This window comes from Myxine glutinosa, chromosome 13, assembly GCF_964187855.1.
Source record: "Myxine glutinosa chromosome 13, kmMyxGlut1.1, whole genome shotgun sequence".
In the NCBI taxonomy this organism is placed as follows: Eukaryota; Metazoa; Chordata; class Myxini; order Myxiniformes; family Myxinidae; genus Myxine; species Myxine glutinosa.
Window position 1 is genome coordinate 9983029 of NC_136273.1, and position 25342 is coordinate 10008370.

At 41.0% G+C, this 25342-nt stretch overlaps 1 protein-coding gene across 1 annotated transcript in view; it reads left to right on the forward strand.

The window, feature by feature from the left end:
* The window catches only part of LOC137438301 (von Willebrand factor A domain-containing protein 7-like), a 114522-nt gene that overhangs the window by 14036 nt on the left and 75144 nt on the right, over positions 1-25342 (forward strand). Inside the window, exons 2-7 of the mRNA XM_078767755.1 lie at positions 3154-3276; positions 10132-10314; positions 15117-15183; positions 20583-20680; positions 20830-20994; positions 25012-25221. Coding sequence (XP_078623881.1) covers positions 3154-3276; positions 10132-10314; positions 15117-15183; positions 20583-20680; positions 20830-20994; positions 25012-25221 — 846 coding nt within the window. The remainder of the gene's footprint in view (positions 1-3153; positions 3277-10131; positions 10315-15116; positions 15184-20582; positions 20681-20829; positions 20995-25011; positions 25222-25342) is intronic.

A 25342-nucleotide genomic window follows, 5' to 3' on the forward strand; every position in this document is an offset into this window, starting at 1 on the left:
GAAATGCGAATGGTTCGACGGATGTGCGGAGTATCGTTGAGAGAGAGGAAGTAAAATGATGAATTGCGAAAGATGATGGGAATAGTGCCTGTGATGGATGCTGTGAAGAGAAACAGTTTGAGATGGTTTGGCCATGTGTTGAGGAAGGATGAAAGTGACTGGTTGAGAAGAGCGCTGGAAAAGAATGTAGAAGGAAGTAGAGGATGGGGAAGACTGAGAAAGACTTGGCTAAAGATGGTCGAAGAAGAAATGTGGCAAGGGGGTTAACAAGGGGAGATGCAGAAAATAGGGCAAAAGATTGTCATGGGGACCGCAAGACTAACCCCCGCTCTTGCAGGGAAAATGGCCTTAAAATGCCTGTTGTTGTTTGTTGTTGTCTGTTTATCTGTGAACAAGATATCTCAAAAAGTTAGAACGGATTCAGACAAAACTTGGTGGAGATGTTGTTTATGTGACAAGGAAGAATTGATTCACTTTTGGTGAAGATCTGAATATGGATTCGGATACAAGAATTATTTAACTTTTAAAGTGTGTGGTGGAATATGTTGTAATGTCTCGAGCTGAGTGAAGAGACGATCCGAGCAAAGGGACAACCTTGAGGGAGCTTATATAAACTGTGCCCATTCGATGCGCGATCGGGTGGCATTCTGTATCCCAGCGCTGTAGACTACTGAGATTTAACAGGTGTGTAATTGCTTGCTTGCAGGAAACTAGAAAGAGATGTATGCCTTGTTGCCTTAATTATGGAACTAATAATCTGCATTCTTGTGTTGTGGGAATGGGTAAAGAAATAGTTCAATAAAGCCTCATTTCTTGCAAGAGCTCTGAGTTTGATTTCACAACAAAGTGATTCTTAACCATTGAGAGATCGGGCAAAAAGCAATTATATAACATGATATTTAAAGTTGTGGAGTTATGGATTAAACATAAAAAGTTGTGGATGAGTTATGACTAAACTTGGTGGACAAGTTGGTTAGGTGATGAGAACAAGCCAATTCGATTTTGGTTCAGGTCCAGATCCGGACTATCCGTGGGATACAAAACATAAACTGTTCAGCCTGGCAGTGTTATGGACTCTTCCGAGTGTCGTTCTCGTTGTTCCTGTGCTGTTTAAAAAAAAAAAATTTTGTATTTCATGATTTTTCTTATCCAACTATCGTGTTAATTTCGTTATGTAAAATATTTTCAATAGCAGAATTCTCATTTTTTATTTTTGATACTGATTGATATTTATGTATTTTTATCAGTAATTGATTTGATATATTTTATCAGTAATTGATATTTTTATCAGTGAGTCCCTGGTGTTGGGCTAGCGGCTAGGGTGCCAGCTTTGGATCCTAGGATCCTGGGTTCGAATCCCGGTCAATCGCTGAATTAACGCCAGGGGGGTTGACTCAGCCTGTATCATCCTTCCGAGGTGGGCTAATTGAGTACCAGTTCACTGGTAATTCCCTGCTTGTCATAAAAGGCGACAAACAGGGTTGGCGGCACGAAGGGCATCCGGCCGTAAAACATTGCTTCAAAAAGGGGACCAAAAAAACAACAACAACCACGGTCCCCGAAAAGGCCAACCCCCGCTTTGCGGGGAAAAATGGCCTCTAAACGGTGGTTTTATCAGTAATGTTTTGTAAACCAAATATCCTGTCTTCGTATTTTTGTTTGGTGTTTGACATTCAAACCAAAATTATTATTATTATTATTATTATTATTATTATATTAATACGGGTGTTCCTTATTTGGCTCACCTTAGCACAGAACGTGGTCATAACATATCATGTCTATAAAAAGGCCAAAAATCCTGTCCCAATTTCCTATCATTTTATATAATCTATAATTATTGCTGATGATTTAAACATCTTTTTATAACATTAATCTGTCTCCGAGATGTTTTTCTCATCTCCAAGCTTCATTTTGGTTTTTATTGTAGTACTCTTCCATTGACATGAGGATGGTCTTTTGTGGAACAATCTCAACCTCCTAGAAAGTACTCCTAGTTGCTTCCTCAGGCATTTCCTGAACCCTTGATCCAATGTGGCACAATACCATCCTTACTCCCAAACTTATCCCTGTGACATTCCGTGGTGTTTTTCATTAACCACTTTCAAACTCTCCTTCGACCTGGAATCAGCACCGTGCTTTACTGTCACGCTTCTGTTCCCTTCCTGCTCTGTCACGTTTCTCCATGGAGAATTACTCTTATTTGTTTACAACAATTGTGGATAGTTTTCTGTTAAAAACTCCCTAGTTGTGTTTGCTGATTCCTTTACCTGCAATTACACTGTCATCTCAAAATATTTGCTCTCACGACTACCTCTGTTTCTGCCACACTCGGCTGGATTCACTGTAGGCCATTTAGTACATGACGTTCAGGTTTCAATACAATACAGAGTACAGTGCTTCACCCTCATATATCACACCACAAAATATCCTCCTTTTTCTTGGTTTGTCTTCTTCGTTTGTTTATGGGCCTATCCTTGGATATTTTTGATTTGACATTCTTCCATGATGTATCCTGAGCATCGCACACCTCCAAACTACCTCCAGTACAACTCTGGAGGTTCTCATTGCCTTGATCCTTCCTCCCTGTTTTATCATCCTCAATGCTTTTGTTTATTCACTCATGGTATTTGTCTCCCCATTTTGTGCTGGTGCCCCCTCATTCCATTTTTAATTGTTTCTTTCAATTTACAATCGGACTCTGTAAATCTAAACTGGTGCCTAGTGGCTTTCTTCTATCTCGTTGTTGTCCCAATGCTTATATCCTGCTGTTTTCACACTTCACTCAGGTCTTTCGAATACTTTTTACCCTGGATTGTTACACTGTTGTCTTTCCAACTCTTCTGTTACCATCGCAAACTTTTATTGAACCAACCATCTCGATTGTTTCATCCAACTTCTCTCCTGTTTGAGAACGTCCTTCTTTGAACGCGTACTTTCTACCTTCTTTCAGTTGTTTCAGTCTTCGCCTCTCACATTCCTTCCTGTCATTGCTCTTTTAAACTCAATAACTTGTTTTCCTTCAGGCTTTCCCTCTTCTCCTCTCTGGTCTTTCTCTCTCCTCCCTGTATTACCTTTTTCTACATTTTGTTTTACTGCAAGCCTTTTCTTTTGATAAAAGGTAGTCTTGTGCAATAATAACTATTGTTGTTGCAGGTCCTGTATCAGCAGAACGCTTCAGTGAGGCAATCCAGGATATAGTGATTGGAAACAATTTTATCGAGGTGCTGTACGAGGATTCGGAGGAATACTTCTTATACTGTGACTCATTTCAAAAAGGTGCCAAGTTTGTTATTCTTCATTGTTGGTGTCGGATGTTAAAATTGGACAATTTAGTCCTCTTTTTTAATTGTGTTTTCCATACGGTATGGAATTTCATGTCCCTTAGGAAACTTTTCTCTTTGACATGCTTTTACTTTTACTTTAATGTGTGCATTATTTATTTTCTTTGTACCACTTTCTATGTCCATCCGCCCCCATTCCATTTTTCATTATACTCCTCACTGTTTGGCATTTTGTGATGCATTTTCATGAAAGGTGCCACGTAAGACTTGTTTTACTATCATTGTTGTTATTTTTATCTTCTGTAGCTCTGCTATTTCATTTGGATGTTATATTATATGTTGTGTAATGATGCTTAAATGTTTGGTCATTTGAGCCCGACTTCGCTCGTCCCCATATCGTCATCCTATTATTAAGGCTGCTAAAGCTTTCGAGTCTTGGTCTCCAGTACCAACTCTCATCCTGGTGCTTTGTGGGAAGGGTGTTACATCAGGAACAGTGTTTTTCTTCAGAGAGGATGTTCAGACAGTTATACCATCTCCTAACTTTGTCGTATTTTGAAAAGATTGAACCATTGTCTGCCACTACTTCAGCCAAAATCCAAATTTCTGTTCTAATACATCAGTAGTGTCGTCATGTTCCGATACTTGATTCAAACTAGATGGTATTCATAGAATACTTACCCTGTGCAGTCAATTTGGTGTGAGCCACCTTTTCTGGTTTTCAACGTTATTTTTTTTGATCCAATATGCCTGCCAGACCACGTGAGCGATGACATCATAAATTTATATTCTCTAATATAATTGTTGCATAGATCATGCTCAATAAATTTCAAACTGATCAGACTAAGCGTTGTCCCTGTCGAATTATGACGTCAGAATTATGGCACCATTGACGTCATCGTTAACAACACCTTTTCTCCATATGGAGTTATTTACAATGAGCCACGTTTCAATTTTTTCCACATAGCGGTTTTGGAGATATAGAGGTGCAACGTTTTTCGGTTTTTCCTATATGGCACCTGTAACACATGACCTATGACGTCATGATTATCATTCAAATATTCTTCAGGAGAAGGCCCTCTTATGGTGAAAATTTTGTGTCAATCAGACCAAGAATTGCAGAGAAAATCATACTGATCGAATCAAGCGTTGTACTATGACGTCATAATTAAGGTGCTGATGCCATCATCATTAACATATCTTATTCCTCAAGCGGAGTACTTGACAATGAGCCATGTTTAATTTTTTTCCCATGGAGCAGTTCCAGAGATATAGAGGTGCAACTTTTTTTCGATTTTTCCAAGATAGCACCTGTACCACGTGACATATGGCGTCATAATTATCATTTTTAAAATTCCACAGGAGGAGCTGCTCTTATTCTGAAAATTTCGTGCCAATCGGACTAACAGTTGCAGAGGATTATTTTTCATTGTGATCAGATCAAGTGTTGTACTTGTCGAATTATGACGTCATAATTAAGGCACTGATGACATCATCAACATATCCTATTTCCCCATGGGGAGTACTTCACAATGAGCCATGTTTCCATTGAGCGGTTTTGGAGATATAGAGGTGTAACGTTTTTCCAAGATGGCGTCTGTACCACGTGACCTATAACGTCATAATTATGAATAAAAAAATTATACAGGTGGAGGCGCTCCTATGGTAAAATTTCGTGTCAATCGGACCAACGGTTGCCGAGAAAATGAATTTTAAAAATGCAGACACGGCACACATACTGCACACGTACGTACCTACCCAAATGCTTAACCCCACTTTTCACTTCGCAAGCGCACGGTAACAACAGCGAAGTCATGCTTAAACTGACGAATATTTTGAAAGTAAAGTTTGAGACAGACCATGCTTTGTATATCAATACACAAGCACAGTTTTTTTTCTAAATGTTTATGTACATTTGATGTGTGTGTTTGTAGTCGGCACAATGAAGCTGTCCACCAAAACGATCCTCTTTTTTTTTTTTTTTTTTTTTTTTTTTTTTTTTTTTTTTTTTGTATACAAGATCGAGGCTCGTGAAAGAGCGAAAATTAATCACACAGAAAGACAAACAGACACATAAAACAAATAACATCGGGAGCGGTAGACAAGATGGGGAGAGAGGGGGAAGGACACAAACACAACATTTGAGAGCAGGGACCGAGAGACATGGAGACATCGAGAGATCTGTGGGAGGGAGAGGGCTTTGGGGGGGAGGCATGTGAAGGGGGGAGGCATGTGAAGGGGGGGAGGCATGTGAAGGGGGGGGGGGTGGGAGAGGTATAAACATATGGACACTGCCAGGATTTCCAGGAAATAAGTTGGAATTTCAAACAAGGTGGATCTGGGGTGAATTAGTGGGGGTAGAAAAGATCAAGGTTATGGATGGGGGAAGAAAAGAGATGGTGGTGAACAGCTGTTTTAAAGACCTGGAGGGAGGAGAGGGATTGAAGGGAGTGTGGGAGTTTGTTCCACAGGCGGGAGAAAAGAGGAATGAAAGAGTGAAGGTGAGCAGAGAGCCGAGATTTCGGCAGTTTAACCATCAGAGGGTTGCTGGCAGATCTTGTGCGACCTGTAGGAATATTTGGGGGACAGAGCACGGAGAGAGCTGGGGGAGCAAGGCCGGAGAGGAGTCGGTAGAAGACAGAAAGACCACCTACCTGCCTGCGGTGAGTGAGTGAAAGGCCCTCAGAGATAGCTTCATCGCGGGAGATTCCAATGATTTTGAAAGCTTTGGATTCAACAGCGTGAAGCCGAGCCAGGTGTGAGGCAGGAGCACCAGCCCATAGGGGAGAACAGTATTCCATTGAGCTGCGGATGAAAGCCTTGTATGTGGTGAGGAGCTCAGGTGTGCCGAGGAAGGACTTCGCACGACGGAGGATGCCCAGTCGGCGACTGGCTTTGGAGGCCAGCTTGGAAATGTGGTTTTCCCAAGAAAGATCATGGCAGATAGTGAGACCCAAAAGCTTGAGTGACAGAACTTCTTGGAGAGGATTGTTGAGAAAGTAGATGGGAGGGTTGTCCAGTCGATCTTTTCGGAGAGACATAGTAAGAGAGTGAGATTTGGCAGGATTGAAAGACATGTTCCACTTGTTTGACCAGTCTGTGATTTTGTCCAGGTCTTCAGAGAGTGAGGAGGCTGCAGACTGCCTATCTGAGGGAAGAGGAATGGAGCGGCAGAGAGTGGAGTCATCAGCAAAGAGATAGAGAGGATTTTCCAGAGAGTCAGAGAGATCATTGATAAAGACCAGAAAAAGCACAGGGCCCAGCACACTTCCTTGGGGAACTCCAGCCTGAACAGGAAGGGGAGATGAGAGAAATCCATTCAGGGCCACACGTTGACTACGACCAGAGAGGAAGTCCGCAAGCCATGCATGGAGATTTCCATGGATACCATAGGAGGAGAGTTTGGTGAGCAGAGCTGGGTGCCAGACCGTATCAAAGGCCCTTGATATGTCAAGGGAGACAGCTCTGATTTCCTGTTTGGCATTCAGGACCTCCATCCATTGTTGAGACAGCAGAAGCAGCATGTCCAGAGTAGAGTGACCTGGTCTGAAACCAAATTGATGATCAGAGATCAAGCCATTGGAGAAGAGGAAAGATTTCATATCCGAAGCAATGATGGATTCCATGACTTTGCTGATAATTGGGAGCAGGCTGATTGGTCTGTAGTTGCAAGGATCTGTTTTTGCACCTTTTTTGTGTAAAGCGGTAATGTTAGCTGATTTCCAGGATGCTGGCAGATGACCTTGAGCAAAAGATAGGGTGAAAAGAAAGGAGAGAGGGTGAGATAGAGCGGCAGAGCAGGATTTTAGGACCCGTGGGCTGATGCCGTCTGGTCCAGTTGCAGAATCAGAGTCGAGGTTTGACAAAAACTCCTCCACCTTGTCAGGAGAGAAGGACACAGAGTCCAGGAGCATTTGGGTTCGACTGGGAAAGGTGGGAACAGAGAGAGATGGGTTTGGGACTAAGGATTTCGAGGCGAACACAGAGTTGAGGCATTCGGCTTTGTCACGTGCGATGTCAACTGTGTGGCCATTTGAGGTAAGGAAGGGGATGGAGGGGGAACAAACACCAGAAACGGATTTGACCAGACGCCACCAGGATTTGGAGGAAGGAGACAGGTTTGAGAGTTCATTCTTGAGTGAGGAGAGATAGTGCTTCCTGGCACTCCTGAGGGTAGACACACACTTGTTCCGAGCTTGGTGGAAGGAACTGAGATTTCCTTCAGTTGGATTAGCCTTCCAAGAGGCAAAGGCAAGTTGTTTCAGGGCAACTGCCTCACCACAAGATTCAGTGTACCATGGACGGGAGGAAGGGTAAGACAATTGAAGGCGAGATGGGATAAATCTGTGCATGAGAGAGATCAGTTTGCTTTGGAAGAATTCCCAGGAAGAATTGATGTCAGAGGCAGTGGAGATGGGAGACCAATCCAGACGATTGATGGCTGCTTGAAGACCGTCCCAGTCAGCCTGAGTGAAATGCCAGACTCGTCGACGCTGAGGAGGCTCTCTGAGAATGGCCAGAGAGATGCCCACTTTGACAAGCACATGATCAGAAGAACCGATTGGAGCAGAAGAAGAGCAGCAGACATTAGCAGGGAAGTTTGTCATAACCAAGTCTAGAAGAGAAGATACTCCATTGGCTGAGATCCGGGTCGGGAAATTGACAGATTGTGTCAATCCCAGTGAGTCACAGAAGTCCTTTGCTGAGGTGCCATGACTAGTGAGAGAGGAACCCACACCCAACCAGGTGGCATGATGACAGTTGAAGTCACCACATATGAGGAAGAGAGAGTTGGGATGAGTGGATAGAAGTTGGTCCATGTTGTCAGACATTGAAATGTAGATGGAGTCATCACTGTTTGGGGGACGGTACAGAACACATATGAACAAAAGGTGGGAGCGGAGAGGAAGCCGTAACCAGAGGTACTCCTGCGGGTGAGGAGGAAAGAGAGCAGTGCAAGGAGAGTGAGGAAGAGAGTTTTTGACAAAGATAGCCACCCCACCACCAGGCCGAGGCTCAGGTCTATCATACCGGAGGAGGGAGTAACCAGGAAGAGATATTAAGGAATCAGAGACATCTTGAAGGAGGAAAGTCTCTGTTAAGCAGATCAAGTCTGGATTGTCAGAAGCAACCTGTATGGAGAGATCAGTCAGGTTTGAGCGAAGGCCCCGGATGTTTGAGGTCCATACCGTTAATGAAGAGAGAGGGGGAGCATCGGGTACAGGACAGGGGAGGGGAGGAGTAGGGTAAGATGAAGGATGAGAGGGGGAGGTAGGGAGAGCAGTTGATAGTGTTTCAGATGTTGCAGAAGAGTTCCAAGAAAGGGAAGGATGAGGAGGATGAAAGGTTTGCTGGTGAAGGGATGCGGCACAGTGAGGGGTTGTTTGAGGGGGGGCAGAGGAAAGTAGAAGGTTTGGGGGGGTGGAGGTATGAGATAGAAGGGAGACGAAGTGGGGAGGAGGCAGCTTGGAGGAGGAGGGTGGAGGAGAGAGAATTGGAGAGGAATGGTATGGGGGGAGAATTGAATGGGAGGGATTGGGGGGGAGTTTTGAAGGGGAGGAGTGAGGGGGGAGTTTAGGAGGGGAGGGGCAAGGGGGGAGTTTTGGAGGGAAGGGGAAAGGGGGGAGATCAGGAGTGGAGGGGCAAGGGGGGGGATTAGGAGGGGAGGGGCAAAGGGGAAGTTTAGGAGGGGAAGGGCAAGGGGGGAGTTCAGGAGTGGAGGGGCAAGGGGGGAGTTTAAGAGTGGAGGGGCAAGGGGGAAGTTTCGGAGTGTAGGTGCAAGGGGGGGGGATTTGGATGGGAGGGGCAAGAGGGGAGTTTAGAAAGTGGATGATTAATGAAAGACGAACATTGATAACAAATTGGGTTTGTTGTGATTTTCAAGTTAGCAATCCGGTTCAGGATGATGGAGGAGGGATGGAATGAATGTGAATTTAGACCATGTAGTGAGGGAGACGTATAAGATATTGAATTTCTTTTTTTTGAAGTGGAATGAGTTGGAGAGGAAATTGAGAAAAGCCTTTTAAATAGGAAGAAAAACAGCGTGTTGTAATATACCACTGAATAAAAAACAGAAGGGGAAAGGTTAAACATATTTAAAAAATATTTAAACAGAACTATGAACAATCTTATATGCACAAAAATACCAACGGGGGGAGAGCCGAGAGGGACCACCACGAGTCACGTGAACAGGGCAAACGGTGGATGGCAAGGAGATAATGGGGGTGGGGCGAACAGCACACATGGACAGAAAATACAGGATGAGACAACAGTACACGTGGAGAAAATAAAATAAATGTTTTTGTTTTTTTTTGGGGGGGGGGGGGGTGGGGAATTAGAACGTTAGACAGTATTATGTTCGGGGTAGAAGGGAAAAAACCAAGAGCCAAGCAAAACACACTTAAGTTAACAAAACACCGACGGGGGTACAACTACAAGGCCACACACTAGGAGCAGAACACGATTAATTAATTACGAGTTACAGGAAATTCAAACCAAAACTAACTATAATCAAACAATATCACATGGACGATAAAATAACGAATTGAAATTTGACAATCTATCTGGGGAAATGGGGGAGAAACACGTGGTCGAAGAACGAACGAACGAATAAGAATGAATAAACTAATAAATATTATAATAAACTAATTATATTATAAAATTATAAATACTAATTATAAAAAACTAATAAACTAATAAAACTAATAAATATAAACTAATAAAATAAAACTAATAAATAAAATAAGAATGAAATAAATTTTAATGGAGAATATTGTTAAAATGAACAAGTTTAATAATATGACAAGTTTGCTCCATTGCCTAACAAATACTGGTGTGTTGTTTTCTTTAGCTAACCAGGTGATCATCATCAAACGAGCATCTATCATACATGACTTGATGAACAATCCCAACGATTATGAAGCCATTAATAATGCTCGGATGAAAATTGGCGAGTTACTGCACATCATCCAAAAGTTCTACAGCAACTCCAACTGGCTGGAAATGGGTCAAACACAACCCTATTCTGGGCTAGGTATGTGAGTTTTGTGGTAAATGTGACTCTTCTATCATGTTACACTGCTTTTACTCAAATATTTATATTCATTTGTGTTTCCCCTTTTTTGAACTTTTCTAGAGCATTACCTGGTTCCTCCTATGAACACAAGGGTAGTCCAGCATGATCACGAGATTTTTTTGAATGTCCCTTATTTTCTATTGTTTGCTATTTTCTACAAGCAATGGAATGTCCCTTCCTTTCTATAGTTTGCCACATGGCACATACCCTAATATAAAGGGGGCTTTTCTATGCCCCTGGCATTTTTCCCAATAATTAGCGATATCTTACTATAATTCACCAAATGTCCGTCTGTCCGTTCAAAGGTACCGCAAAAACGGCTCAACCGATCGCAACTATATTTTGGGTGGGTATTCCTGGGATCCCTGGGAGTAAAATAAGCTATATTGTTTTTCCAATTTTCCCAAGTTTTCCAATTTTTCCAATTTTCCAGTTTTTCCAAACACGATGGAATAATATTTACCGATATGAACAGTGATGTGGCTTTTATTGAAATTCTACAAATACTGTTTAGATTTTGATGACAATTACGAACCTGCAGCGAATCCGGAAGTGGACAGATGTCGGCAATGCGTGGGTTTGATAATATCCCAATACAACCGTCATTCAATCCTAATGTTAAATCGTTAAACGTTAATCGTGTTAATCATTTTGTTAAAGTATCAATTGATGATTGGAATTGAGTGAATACAATTACGATTTTGAATTCGTAATTGTATTCACCAAACCGTACGGAACTTCACATCAGGATTTAAATATTTGTTTATGTCACAAATGTTGTTAAAAGTTAATTTTTTATATTAATGTTATTTCATTTGTGATTGGAGTTATGCTGTTTGGAATGAAAAAAGTGATATTGAGTTCAAGTGAATGACAAAATGCCGTGACGGTCTCTACTTTCTAAACGTGAATTCGCGGATTGCTATATGCAGATTCGCCATTGACTGGGTACCCGTTTGACTGGGTATAAACGGGAACAAACGTGCCCGTTTGTTTGCCAATGGGTACGTTTTTCATGGAAGTTCTTCACGAACTTGCTGTCCATGTCTGACGTGCGTCTGAAGGTGCTACAGGAATGTGGAACTTATTGGTTTCATGCTTTAGCATTCGCCATTTCTGCATTGTCTGCATGCTTCTGGCCTCCCACCCGTGCGTAGCACGGGTACCTCACTAGTACCAATAATTACACAATCACATTGGATTTTCTTTGGAAAAACAGCAAATAAATAGCAATTCCTTTTGTATTTGTTGTCAGTAAGCATACTTGATACTTATGGCAATGCAGAGTATTTCTGCTACCAAAGTTAAGGTCAGCATATGTGATATTTAATGCAATCTGCAAAGTATTTTTGCATGGTAAGCTATTTATCTTGTATAAAAACATGGCGAACATTCCTCCCAACACCTCCCGTCCGTCCCCTTTCTCCCCCATTCCTTTTCCCAATATGCACTGTGGACACACTAATTTAATAAGTCCTTCCTCTTCCCCACCCTCTACCTACCCACACCCCGCAACCACCGCCTGGACAAAATAAGCAATTAAGCATGGGAACTATTTTAATCCACATCGCCGGAGCATCCTCTGAAATTGTGAAAGCTTATGCCAAATAAAATGTTCCAATAACAGAGCGGTCAAATACTCATTGTGTGGGGAATTAAAATACTTTTCATGATAATTGTTTTTTTTATTGATCAAAATACAATTTACCATCAGGTGCAGATTCCTAAAGTATATACACTATTGGTCAAAAGTTTTAGAACACCTCAATTTTTCCAGTTTTTATTTAAATTTACGCAGTTTAATGTCTCAATGTACTCTGAAATTAAGCATAGAACAAATAAACAATTGGAGATAAAAATAAATCATAGAATCATTTTGTTTAACAAAATTTAATTTAAATTTTTGACTCGGCAAAGTCGCCACCTGTTGCAGATATAACCGCCGAACACACTCGTGGCATTCTTTCTACAATGGAAATCAAATATTGTTCGGGAAGTTCTTCCCAACACTGTTGCAGAAGTTCCCACAAATGTGTTGCACTTGTAGGTTGCTTTGCTTTCACCCTTCTGTCCAGTTCATCCCAAACCAGCTCGATGGGGTTTAAGTCTGGAGACTGTGCTGGCCATTCCATGATTTGAAGCCTACCGTCTTGTTCTTTTCCTCGAAGGTAGTTTTGACATAGCCTGGAGGTGTGTTTTGGGTCATTATCTTGCTGTAGGATGAACCCCTGACCAACTAGGCGTATACCAGAGGGTATTGCATGGCGCTGCAAAATGCTGTGGTAGCCCTTTTGGTTCAGGGTGCCAGTCACTCTGTGCAAGTCGCCGACTCTGGATCCAGCAAAAGAGCTCCAGACCATCACGCTTCCTCCTCCATTTTTGACAGTTGGTGTCACACACTGAGGAACCATCCTTTCGCCTACTCGACGGCGTACAAAAACCCTGCGTGATGAACCAAAGGTTTCAAATTTTGATTTATCGGTCCATAAGACCTTCCAGTCTTCAGTGGTCCACTTGCGGTGCTTCATGGCCCAGTCAAGCCTCTTTTTCTTATTTTGCCATCTTAGCAATGGCTTTCTTACTGCCACTCGACCTGTCAAACCTGCAGCTCGAAGTCTTCTCTTCCCAGGTGAAACTGAGACTTGCTTACTTCGACCAGTGTTAAGCTGTGCTTGAAGCTGTTGTCCTGTGAGCCGTCTATCACGCAAGCTATTGACTCTCAGAAACTTGTCTTCTGATTCTGTTTTGGCTTTGGGTCTGCCAGACCTCTTCCTGTCAGAGTTTCCTCCAGTTTCCAATATACTACTTCCTGCAGTGCAATATTGTCCAAATAATGCTTCAGAGGGTGTAATAACAGTCTGTTCCAATACTCCTTTTATACAGACAGGGGGTTTGTAATCAAGTAATCAGCAGAGGTTGGGACACCTGTAGGAATTGTTTGCATCAACTTTCAAGGCTTAATTTACTTACATTGCTGCAGAACAGCTGTAAGTTGTTGACCCATTACTTGTTCCCTGAAGAAGGCCTTTTTTTTTTTACAATATAACTGTGGAATTTACATTATTTTCCCATTTTTGCTAACCTAAACTTTTTTTTAACCTCGAGCAGTTTACTGCTTACCGTTGTACCATTTCAGGTTATTCACTGGACATTAAACTGCATAAATTTCAATAAAAACTAGAAAAATTGAGGTGTTCTAAAACTTTTGACCTGTAGTGTATATATATATATATATATATATATATATATATATATATATATATATATATATATATATATATATATATACAGTGCATTCAGAAAGTATTCAGACCCCTTCACTTTTTTCACATTTTGTTATGTTGCAGCCTTATGCTGAAATGGTTCAAATTCATTTTTTCCCTCATCAATCTACACTCAATACCCCATAATGACAAAGAGAAAACAGGATTTCAGAAAGTTTTGCAAATTTATTTTTAAAAAAAACTGAAATATCACATTATATATATTAAGTATTCAGATCCTTTGCTGTGACACTTGAAATTTAGCTCAGGTGCCTCCCATTTCTCTTGATCATCTTTGAGATGTTTCTACACCTTGATTGGAGTCCACCTGTGGTAAATTCAATCGATTGGACATGATTTGGAAAGGCACACACCTGTCTATATAAGGTCTCACAGCTGACAATGCATGTCCGAGCAAAAACCAAGCCATGAGGTCGAAGGAACTGCCGGCAGAGCTCAGAGACAGGATTGTGTTGAGGCACCGATCTGGGGAAGCCTACAAAAACATTTCTGCTGCATTGAAGGTTCCCAAGAGCACAGTGGCCTCCATAAGTCTGAAATGGAAGAAGTTTGGAACAACCAGGACTCTTCCTAGAAATAACCGTTTAATATAAGAAGGCACAGAACGACGAAAATGGAGAATCCCGGGACAAAATACAGACGGACGTGAAAACGGGCAGAAAAATCAATCAGTAAAGTGCACTCGAAATCCTGTATAACGGAAACTCACTGACTGCAGAAAACATAGTCTAATCAAAATGGCCATGAGCGCACAACAGGGGGTGCCAATCCTACACCATCCAACAGGGGGTGCCAATCCAACACAATCCAACAGGGGGTGCCAATCCAACACAATCCAACAGGGGGTGCCAATCCAACACAATCCAACAGGGGGTGCCAATCCATCACCATCCAACAGGGGGTGCCAATCCATCACCATCCAACAGGGGGTGCCAATCCAACACAATCCAACAGGGGGTGCCAATCCAACACAATCCAACAGGGGGTGCCAATCCAACACAATCCAACAGGGGGTGCCAATCCAACACAATCCAGCAGGGGGTGCCAATCCAACACAATCCAACAGGGGGTGCCAATCCAACACAATCCAACAGGGGGTGCCAATCCAACACCATCCAACAGGGGGTGCCAATCCAACACCATCCAACAGGGGGTGCCAATCCAACACAATCCAACAGGGGGTGCCATTCCAACAGGGGGTGCCAATCCAACACAATCCAACAGGGGGTGCCAATCCAGGTCTTTTTGGCGGACATTATGAGTCCAGTAGATGCAGAAAACATAAGGGGGTAGTGAATGCCCTGGTTTACACTGGAGCAAGGATGGAATGTCCTCCATTACATGACCTGTGAGTTTAAAGGGGTAGTGAATGCTCCAGTTTTGTACCATGAGTGCGGGTGATTCTGGGAAACTAATTATATTTTAGAAAAATGTGAAAAATCGTTTGTAATGAGCAGTGCGGTGGTTGTTTTGCAGGAAGAGAGAATGTCGCCTTTTTCCCTATTGTACAACCTGCTCAGACGACATGTGTGCCTTGCCCCAGGTGAGTGTCTTGCACTCCTTCGCTTCGCTGATGCTTCATTCCATGATGGAAGTGCATGGAAATATTCGACAATATAACCTGGAGTGTAGACGAGGGGAGGAGTTCTTCAATCCAGTTTGGATGCAAAACAGATTTTTGTTGTTGTTGTTGTTGTTGTTGTTGTTATCTGTAGTCTCAGACTTTGCGGTTTTGACCAGATATATGTCACACAATGGTCTCCAATTTATTAACAATGTGAAATCATGTGTTGTCAGCTAAAATTTATTTCATTTGGTTCAATGAGCCAATGCCATCGACTTTGATTTGACTTTTTTGGGGCCAAGCCCGATCTGGCCCTCAATAGATTTTACCAACTGCCGGTCAAAAAGTTTAAAGATTATTTATGGCAAAAAAAACAAAAAACAATTTATTACAACAAAAAATTCAAAGCACTTCTCCATATACAATATTGTTTGGTTTTGTTGAATATTGCCGCCAACGTCATTGTTGTTACCTCTGCCACCGAAGGTGCGTGGAGGTTATGTTTTCACCCCTCTGTTTGTCTGTCTGTTTGTGAACAGGATATCTCAAAGAGTTGTGGATTAATTCGGACGAAATGTGGTGGAGAGGTTGGTTGTTTGACAAGGATGAAATGATTAAATTTTGGTGGAAATCCTGATCTGGATCTCGATCCGAGAATTTTTAAGCGAATCTTCACCATTGAGAGATCGGGCCAAAAATTACATATAGCACAATATCTGAAAAAGTTGTGGACGGATTCAGCCGAAACTTGGTGGATGCGTTGCTTCGGTGACAGGGATAAATCAATTCGATTTTAGTGAAAATCCAAATCCAACATCTGGATACGAGAATTTTTTAATTCTTAAGTGATTCTTCACCATTGAGTGATAGGGCCAAAAATTACATATAGCACAATATCTGAAAAAGTTGTGGACGGATTCAGCCGAAACTTGGTGGATGCGTTGCTTCGGTGACAAGGACAAATCAATTCGATTTTAATGAAAATGCAAATGCAACATCTGGATACGAGAATTTTTTTTATATTTTAAGTGATTCTTCACCATTGAGTGATGGGGCTAAAACTGATATATAGCACAATATCTGAAAAAGTTGTGGACGGATTCGGACGAAACTTCGTGGATGCGTTGGTTAGGTAGACAAGAACAAGTTGGTTCGATTTTTGGTTTAGGTCCGGAACCAGATCTGACCTATCAGTGGTATACAAAACATAAACTGTTCAGCCTGGCGGAGGTGTGCGCTCTACGTCTCGTATACGTCTGCGTTCTACCAGTGACATTTCATTTGGGTTCCATGGGGAGCAACAACAAATAGTTGGGCATGTGTGAAAACTGGACCATGTAGGTTCACCGTAACTCTTTACATACAAAGTTTGATCCTTTTTATTTATCATCATGCCAAATGCTAGTTGGACTGGGAATTGACGTCATTGCCAAACAAATGGGAAGGACTCAAGAACTTCTCAGTGGGTTGTCCTGCAATGGCGGAAATTAGCATCGTTTTGTCTGATCCTGCAATTATTGCCTGCAGTAGTCTTTTGTTGATGATGACGGGCGACCTTTTTATTTTCACACATTGCTTGCAAGGTCATTTTGTTGGTATACATAGTCGAGGCTCATGAAATAGCTTGTACAGTGAATGGATCAGGACGTAACAGACAAAAACAGGACGCAAAACAAGCATGCATGAGGTGGACAAGTTGGACAAAGAGGATGCATGGGGTGGACAAGATGGATACAGAAGGAAACTCCAAGGAGGGAAAACTAGAAATTTGGAAGGAGGAGGGATTTGGGTGTGTTAATGAAGGTAGAAAAGATCATGCTTTTGGATTGGGGATGGTCTGAGATGATGGTGAACAGCTGTCTTGAAGACCTGGAGAGAAGTATAAGAATGAAGACGATGTGGAAATTAATTGCATAGGTGGAAAAAAGCGGAACTAATGAGTGGAGGTGAGCAGTGATCCTGGATTTAGGTAGTTTCACCAGAAGGGGGTTGATGTTGGACCAATGGACCATGTGAGCCCTGAATAACCCTGAGGGGACAAAGCATGGAAAGAGCAGAGGGTGCAAGACCAGAGAGGAGGCGGTAGAAGACGGAGAGACCACCCACCTGTCTGCGATGGCGAAGTGATAAACCCATAGACCCGGCTTCATCGTGGGAGATTCCAATAATCCTAAAAGCCTAGGTTTCCATGGCTTCAAGCTGAGCAGGTTGTGAGGCAGCAGAGCCAGCCCAAAGTGGAGAACAGTACGCAATCAAGACCTTGTAGGTGGATATAGGAGTTCAGATGTGTCAAGGAAGGACTTTGTATGATGGAGGTTGCCCAGTCAACTGCTGGCTTTGGAGGCCAACTTTGAAATGTGATTTGCCCAAGAAAGATCATGGCTGATAGTGAGACCCAGGAGTTTGAATGACTGAACTTCCTCAAATGGATTGTGAAGAAGGTAGACAGCATGGATTGCTCGACGGTCTTTTTGGGGAAGATAGTGAGATTTCTCAGGATTAAAATATATATTCCAAGTGGTTGACGAGCTTGTGATTTTTGAAGAGAGGGAAGGTCTGAAGAGAGGGAAGAGGCTGCAGCCTGCCTATCTGAAAGATGAGGGATGTCACAGCAGAGGAGGAGGCATCAGCAAGTAGACAAAAGGGATTTTCCAGAAGTCAAAGAGATCCTTGATGAAGACCAGCAATAGGACTGGGCCCAGAACATTACCTTGGGGTAGAGTGCATACCCCTGTCAGGTTGAACAGTTTGTTTGTATCCCACTGATAGGCCGGATCTGGATCCTGAACTGAACCAAAATCTAACCGGCTTGTTATTGTCACTGAACCAACTCATCCACCAAGTTTTGTCATAACTCGTCCATAACTTTTGAGATATCATGCTATATATCGTTTTGGCCCCATCCCTCAATCGTGAAGAATCACTTAAAAAATTATTGTGTCCGGATCCAGATTTGAATCTTCACCAATATCTAATTAATTAGTCCTTGTCACATACATAACCTGTCCACAATTTACATAACTATTCCATCCGCTGAGTCAATACTTCATCGAAGTGCCATTGGCAGCTATTAAAGCTTTGCACATCTGAATTTATGGAGTTTCTTCCATTTTTCCTTGTAGATTTGCTCAAGCTCTGTCAAGTTGGATGGGCAGCGTCGATGAACAGCAATCTCCAAGTCTTTCCACAGATTCTGAATGTAAATCTTCACCACAGTCTAAGGTCTTTTGCACTCTGAAGCAGGTTCTCCTCAATAATTTGCCTGTATTTGGCTCCATTCATTGTTTCCTCTATCCTTACAAGTCTCCCAGTTCCTGCCACTGAAAAGCATCCCCATAGTATGATGCTGCCACCACCATGCTTCACGGTAGGGATGGTGTTACATGGGTGATGATCTGTGCTCGGTTTCTGCCAGACGTAGTGCTTTGCATTCAGGCCAAAGAGTTCAATTTTTGTCTCATCAGACCACAGAATCTTTTGACCCACGCTTTCAGTCTTTGACGTGCCTTTTTGCAAACTCAAGGTGTGTTGTCATGTGCTTTTTTCGCATGAGTGTCTTCCGTCTAGCCACTCTCCCATAAAGCCTGGATATGTGAAGTGCTGCAGGGACTGTTGTCCTTCCGGCAGGTTCTTCCATCTCAACCAAGGAACACTGTAGTTCTGTCAGTGGTCATTGGGTTCTTGGTCACCACCCTAAGCAAGGTCCTCCTTGCCTGGTCCTCAGTTTGGTCGGACAGCCAGCTCTAGGAAGAGACTCAGTAGTTTCATATTCCTTCCATTTTCTAATGATGGAGCAGCACTCTGCTCTTGGGAGCTTTCAACACTCTATAAATTTTTTTATATCCTTCCCCAGATATATCCCTCCTCACAATTCTATCTCGGAGTTCTACGGACAGTTCCTTGGACTTCGTGGTGGAGTTCCTGCTCTGACATGCACTGTCAGCTGTGGGACCTTGTATAGAAAGGTGCTTTTTTCTAAATCATGTCCAATCAATTGAATTGGCCACAGGTGGACTCTAATAAAGTTGTAGAGACATCTCTAGGATGATCAAAGGAAATTGGATGCATCTGAGCTAAATTTGGAGTGTCATAGCAAAGGGGTTGAGTACTTATTGATTCAAGACATTTCAGCTTTTCATTTATAATTATTTTGTAAAAATTTCTATTAAAAAAAATAATTCCACTTTGATATTATGGGGTATTATGTGTAGATCAGTGACCAAAAATCTCAATTCAATCCATTTAAAATTCAGGCTGAAAAACACACTAAATGTGAAAAAAGTCAAGGGGTGTGAATACTTTCTGAAGGTACTGTAGGTAAGACAGCAATAAATAACTTTAACATATTATTACGGGGACACAACAAGAGTCCAACGAAGACACGACTTTCTGAATTCCTCCTCTTGTGCAGTTAATGTGTTGCTATCAATGGAACCCTCTTCTCCTCTCTCCTGATTTAGTGGCCCAAGATAATGTTTCGGCACAGTCTGATTCCACATATCCAGAAATGACCTCTATGATGCCCAAAAAACATCTGTTCTGTTTTTGCGGACAACTCCCAATTCCACTGACTGGCAGAAAGAGTTCTTTGGATGCTTTGTACTGTATATGAAGTATAATTAAATGCTCGTCTAATAAATGAACCATCTTTTAACCTGCCAAATCTCAGTCTTACCCTGTCACTCTACGAAGGATCATCATACGCATCCACGTATTTATTTCCATGGTTAGCCACTGGAAGAGGTGCAGTCACTTGCACTTTTTGGTCTCACCTTCAGCAATGATCTCTCTTGGACTGACCACATCACAAAGCTGGCTCCCAAAGTCAGCCATAGACTGGGAATTATCTGCATAAAGAAATAATAAGGCCTAGTCAGACTTTATAATTTTTTTTTTTTTTTTTTTTTGTATACAAGATCGAGGCTCGTGAAAGAGCGAAAATTAATCACACAGAAATTATTCGATTCGGCTTATTCAATCATTTTGTTGCAGTGAACCTGTATGGATAAAGTAAAAGATGAGCAAGCTCCAATTTGGACTTGTATTCTCCACCTGCCTCCAGTGGCATTTCATCTTCGGTTTAGAAATGCGTTCTTTGTTGTTGTAGAATAGGTAGGTCTAAGTAATTTCGTTTTCCTCTTTACCAATATGGATGCGATGTTGTGAATTCAATTACCTGTGCAGCCGCTTATGATCATGGATAATCACCTGTGTGGTCACTTACAATCATCTGCTTGTTTGTGTTTGGCTGTTTCCCCCACCACCTCACTGTTCATGTTACCTTTATCCCATCCTCACCTTGCTCTTCCATGATTCCAGATTTTGTTTATATAAAAACAACTAAGCTCTTTGAGTCTTACCTGTTCCTGCGTGTCCAGGAAGAATGGTGTATATACCTGCCAGGACAACCTTGTGGAGAAAAAACTTCTCACTAGCGGTTACAGAAAGGTGGGATTGTGCATTAATAAACCACAAGGTGAGTTCCTTATGATGTTTCCTTTGTTTATGAGAATGCTGCATTCGCTTTGCTTTCATTCAGCACACAAGGAAATACTGTTTGGTTCAACTACGAGTGCATTTCATGTCGGTCTCTTGCCCTCACATTCTGCCCCACTCTTCATCAAGGTAAATGCAACCATGGTGGAATCAACGACACATGGCAGGATAAAGCACCAGCAGGTGGCATAAACAAAGAAACAAATGATGCCCGGGTATCTCCACACCACATGTGGCATAAAGCAGCTGGTCAGCAGGCAGTGTTGGCTACAAGAGATTTCTTCATCTCCAACAGTGAGTTTTTAGACAGAGTCAGTGATAGTGGGAAAAAATCAAAGTTTAATAACTTATTCGGGTGTGAAATGCAGAGAATACACAGGGAAGTCCAAAAAAGTTTCTAAATGGACCCGGAATATTGGGAGTCGAACAACATTTTTTTTTAGACAGCTGAAAGGGACATTCTGATGAACACTTTTGTCTTGCTCAGTTTTATTGCTCTTAATATTGTACACATTTTATTTTTGTATACTAAGTGGAGGCTCGTGTAAGAGTTAACACAGAACATACAATAAAGGGAGTGGGAGACAAGAGGGGGAGAGAGAGGGGAGCCCAACAACAGTAGGGAACAGGGACATCGGGACATCTGTGGAAGGGAGAGGGCTGGGGTGGGGTACACGGGATAAACAAGATGGACACTACAGGGACTTTCAGGAAAGAAAACGGATTTGGGGTGGATTCTTTTCATGAATATAATGAATATAATGGAATGATAATTCATTTTCATGAATATAATGGAATGATCATTCATTTTCATGAATATAATGGAATGATCATTCATTTTCATGAATATAATGGAATGATAATTCATTTTCATGAATATAATGGAATGATCATTCATTTTCATGAATATAATGGAATGATAATTCATTTTCATGAATATAATGGAATGATCATTCATTTTCATGAATATAATGGAATGATAATTCATTTTCATGAATAAAATGAATATAATGGAATGATCATTCATTTTCATGAATATAATGGAATGATCATTCATTTTCATGAATATAATGGAATGATCATTCATTTTCATGAATATAATGGAATGATCATTCATTTTCATGAATATAATGGAATGATAATTCATTTTCATGAATATAATGGAATGATCATTCATTTTCATGAATATAATGGAATGATAATTCATTTTCATGAATATAATGGAATGATCATTCATTTTCATGAATATAATGGAATGATCATTCATTTTCATGAATATAATGGAATGATCATTCATTTTCATGAATATAATGGAATGATAATTCATTTTCATGAATATAATGGAATGATCATTCATTTTCATGAATATAATGGAATGATCATTCATTTTCATGAATATAATGGAATGATCATTCATTTTCATGAATATAATGGAATGATAATTCATTTTCATGAATATAATGGAATGATAATTCATTTTCATGAATATAATGGAATGATAATTCATTTTCATGAATATAATGGAATGATAATTCATTTTCATGAATATAATGGAATGATCATTCATTTTCATGAATATAATGGAATGATAATTCATTTTCATGAATATAATGGAATGATCATTCATTTTCATGAATATAATGGAATGATCATTCATTTTCATGAATATAATGGAATGATAATTCATTTTCATGAATATAATGAATATAAAAAAAATAAAAAATAAAAATAATGAATATGGATAATGAATATGATATGATATGATATGATGAATGAATGAATTGATGAATGAATGAATGAATGATGAATGAATGAATGACTGAATGATATGATATGATATGAATAATGATAATGAATAATAATAATGAATATGAATAATGAATAATGAATGAATATGAATATGAATAATGAATGAATAATATAATGAATATAATGGAATGATAATTCATTTTCATGAATATAATGGAATGATAATTCATTTTCATGAATAAAATGAATATAATGGAATGATAATTCATTTTCATGAATATAATGGAATGATAATTCATTTTCATGAATAAAATGAATATAATGGAATGATAATTCATTTTCATGAATATAATGAATATAAAAAAAAATAAAAAATAAAATAATGAATATGGATAATGAATATGATGATATGAATAATAATATGATATGATATGATATGATGAATGAATGAATTGATGAATGAATGAATGAATGAATGATGAATGAATGAATGAATGAATGATATGATATGATATGAATAATGATAATGAATAATAATAATGAATATGAATAATGAATAATGAATGAATATGAATATGAATAATGAATGAATAATATAATGAATATAATGGTATGATAATTCATTTTCATGAATATAATGAATATAATGGAATGATAATTCATTTTCATGAATATAATGAATATAATGGAATGATAATTCATTTTCATGAATATAATGGAATGATAATTCATTTTCATGAATATAATGAATATAACGGAATGATAATTCATTTTCATGAATATATTGAATATAATGGAATGATAATTCATTTTCATGAATATAATGGAATGATAATTCATTTTCATGAATATAATGAATATAATGGAATGATAATTCATTTTCATGAATATAAAAACCACCTTTAGAGGCCATTTTTCCCCGCAAGCGGGGGTTGGCCTTTTTCGGGAACTGTGGTTGTTGTTGTTTTTCGGTCCCCTTTTTGAAGCAATGTTTTACGGCTGGATGCCCTTCCTGACGCCAACCCTTTTTGCCGCCTTTAACGACAAGCAGGGAATTACCAGTGAACTGGTACTCAATTAGCCGACCTCGGAAGGATGACAGGTCGAGTCAACCCCCCTGGTCGTTAATTCAGCGATCGACCGGGATTCGAACCCAGGATCCTAGGATCCTAAGCCGGCACCCTAGCCGCTAGCCCAACACCAGGGACTTTCATTCATGAATTCATGAATTCATGAATATATATATATATTGTTACGGACACGACTTAGATGTTATGATGGGCCGAGCGGAATGGCCGCCGTGTTCGCACAGTTTACCCGATTACACTCGAACGTTGGCCGAATCGCGCTACGCTAGATCAATGAAGGAAAGGACACAACGGCTGGGTTAAATGACACGACACCAGGGGTACAGTTCTCAAGACCTCCGGAGGAGGATATAATATGGGTTATGCAGAACGTTTAGATTACACGGCACAGAGGTACAGCACAGAAAGATGGGCACTTAGACACGGTCTTATCTTAGTCCCGACAGACCACAGGCAAACGGGACAAGACTGACTCACACAGGGATTGATGGCAAGGAAGGGCAGGTATTCGATGGCTCAAGGTGCACCTTGGCTCAGGGGCAGAATCGACCCGGTCCGGTCCAGAGAGGCAGGAGGTATCTCTCAGCGCTAGGAGGTGGCGTTCTTTCTTCTTCGTAGCTGAGGCGCATCTGACGTCACCTCCGTCTTCCTGCGCATGTCCAGCGGGGAGTGACACGCCCTCGGCTCGTTAGCTCCGCCCCAGATGGAATCGGTCCGCCGCTTCTTATTGGGTGCGGGGGGTTACCGGGCTCCGCCCTTGACGAGGAGCTGACAGTGAGCCCCTGTGTGGTAACCCCGTCGGAGCACATGGTCAATGGTGGCTAACCAAGCCGGAGTGAGGACGCACACTCCCCGCGCCGCCGCCGCGCCGCCCCCGCTGTTGTTGTTGTTGGTGTTGTTATTCCATGAGGAAGAGATGCGGGGAGGTATTGGGAGGTCCTAAACTTACTAACGGTGCCATACAATCACATTCTGGTGCAACGAAGAGTCAGAATTAATGGAAACGAGTCCTTAACTGACATAGACTAAGAATAACTAGCAAGATGTCCTATAGTTGTCTACGTGAGATGCGGTGAACCTGGGCACGACATTTAATGGGGGAAAAAGGGGAAGGTCGGGGCTACAGAGTGTTGTTTACAGACAATGGGACTAGGGAATGGGGGATTGGGGATAGTTGGGGAGTATTGGGGAAATAGGGGAATATTTACAAGCGGATATGGATGGAGGCCAAATCCCATATCCGCAACAATATATTCATTTTCATGAATATAACGGAATGATAATTCATTTTCATGAATATAATGAATATAATGGAATGATAATTCATTTTCATGAATATAATGGAATGATAATTCATTTTCATGAATATAATGGAATGATAATTCATTTTCATGAATATAATGGTTAATTTATGAACTTGCCCTAGTCTCACATGACCTTCTAACGCTTGTTAAACAATTACATCCCTCCGTAGATGGTGGATTGCTGGAGTCTGTGGGTGACACTCTGTTCCGCACCCTTTTCTCTTTGAATGGATATTCACTCACCTTTGTAATAGATGTTTCAGGTAGCATGTCGGATGAAATTACAGCCGTCAAGAAAACCTGCTTTGCTATACTAGACCGATACAAGTATACCCAGGATGCACCTTTCAACTACATCCTCGTGCCTTTTAATGACCCCGGTACATAACAATTCCCACTTTTCATAATTTTTATTCTGGTGCACCAATTAGAGCAATAATTATTGCAAATAAATTACTGAGTACGAGCAAAGAATCCGACCTTAGGTACGGGTTCTTTGCG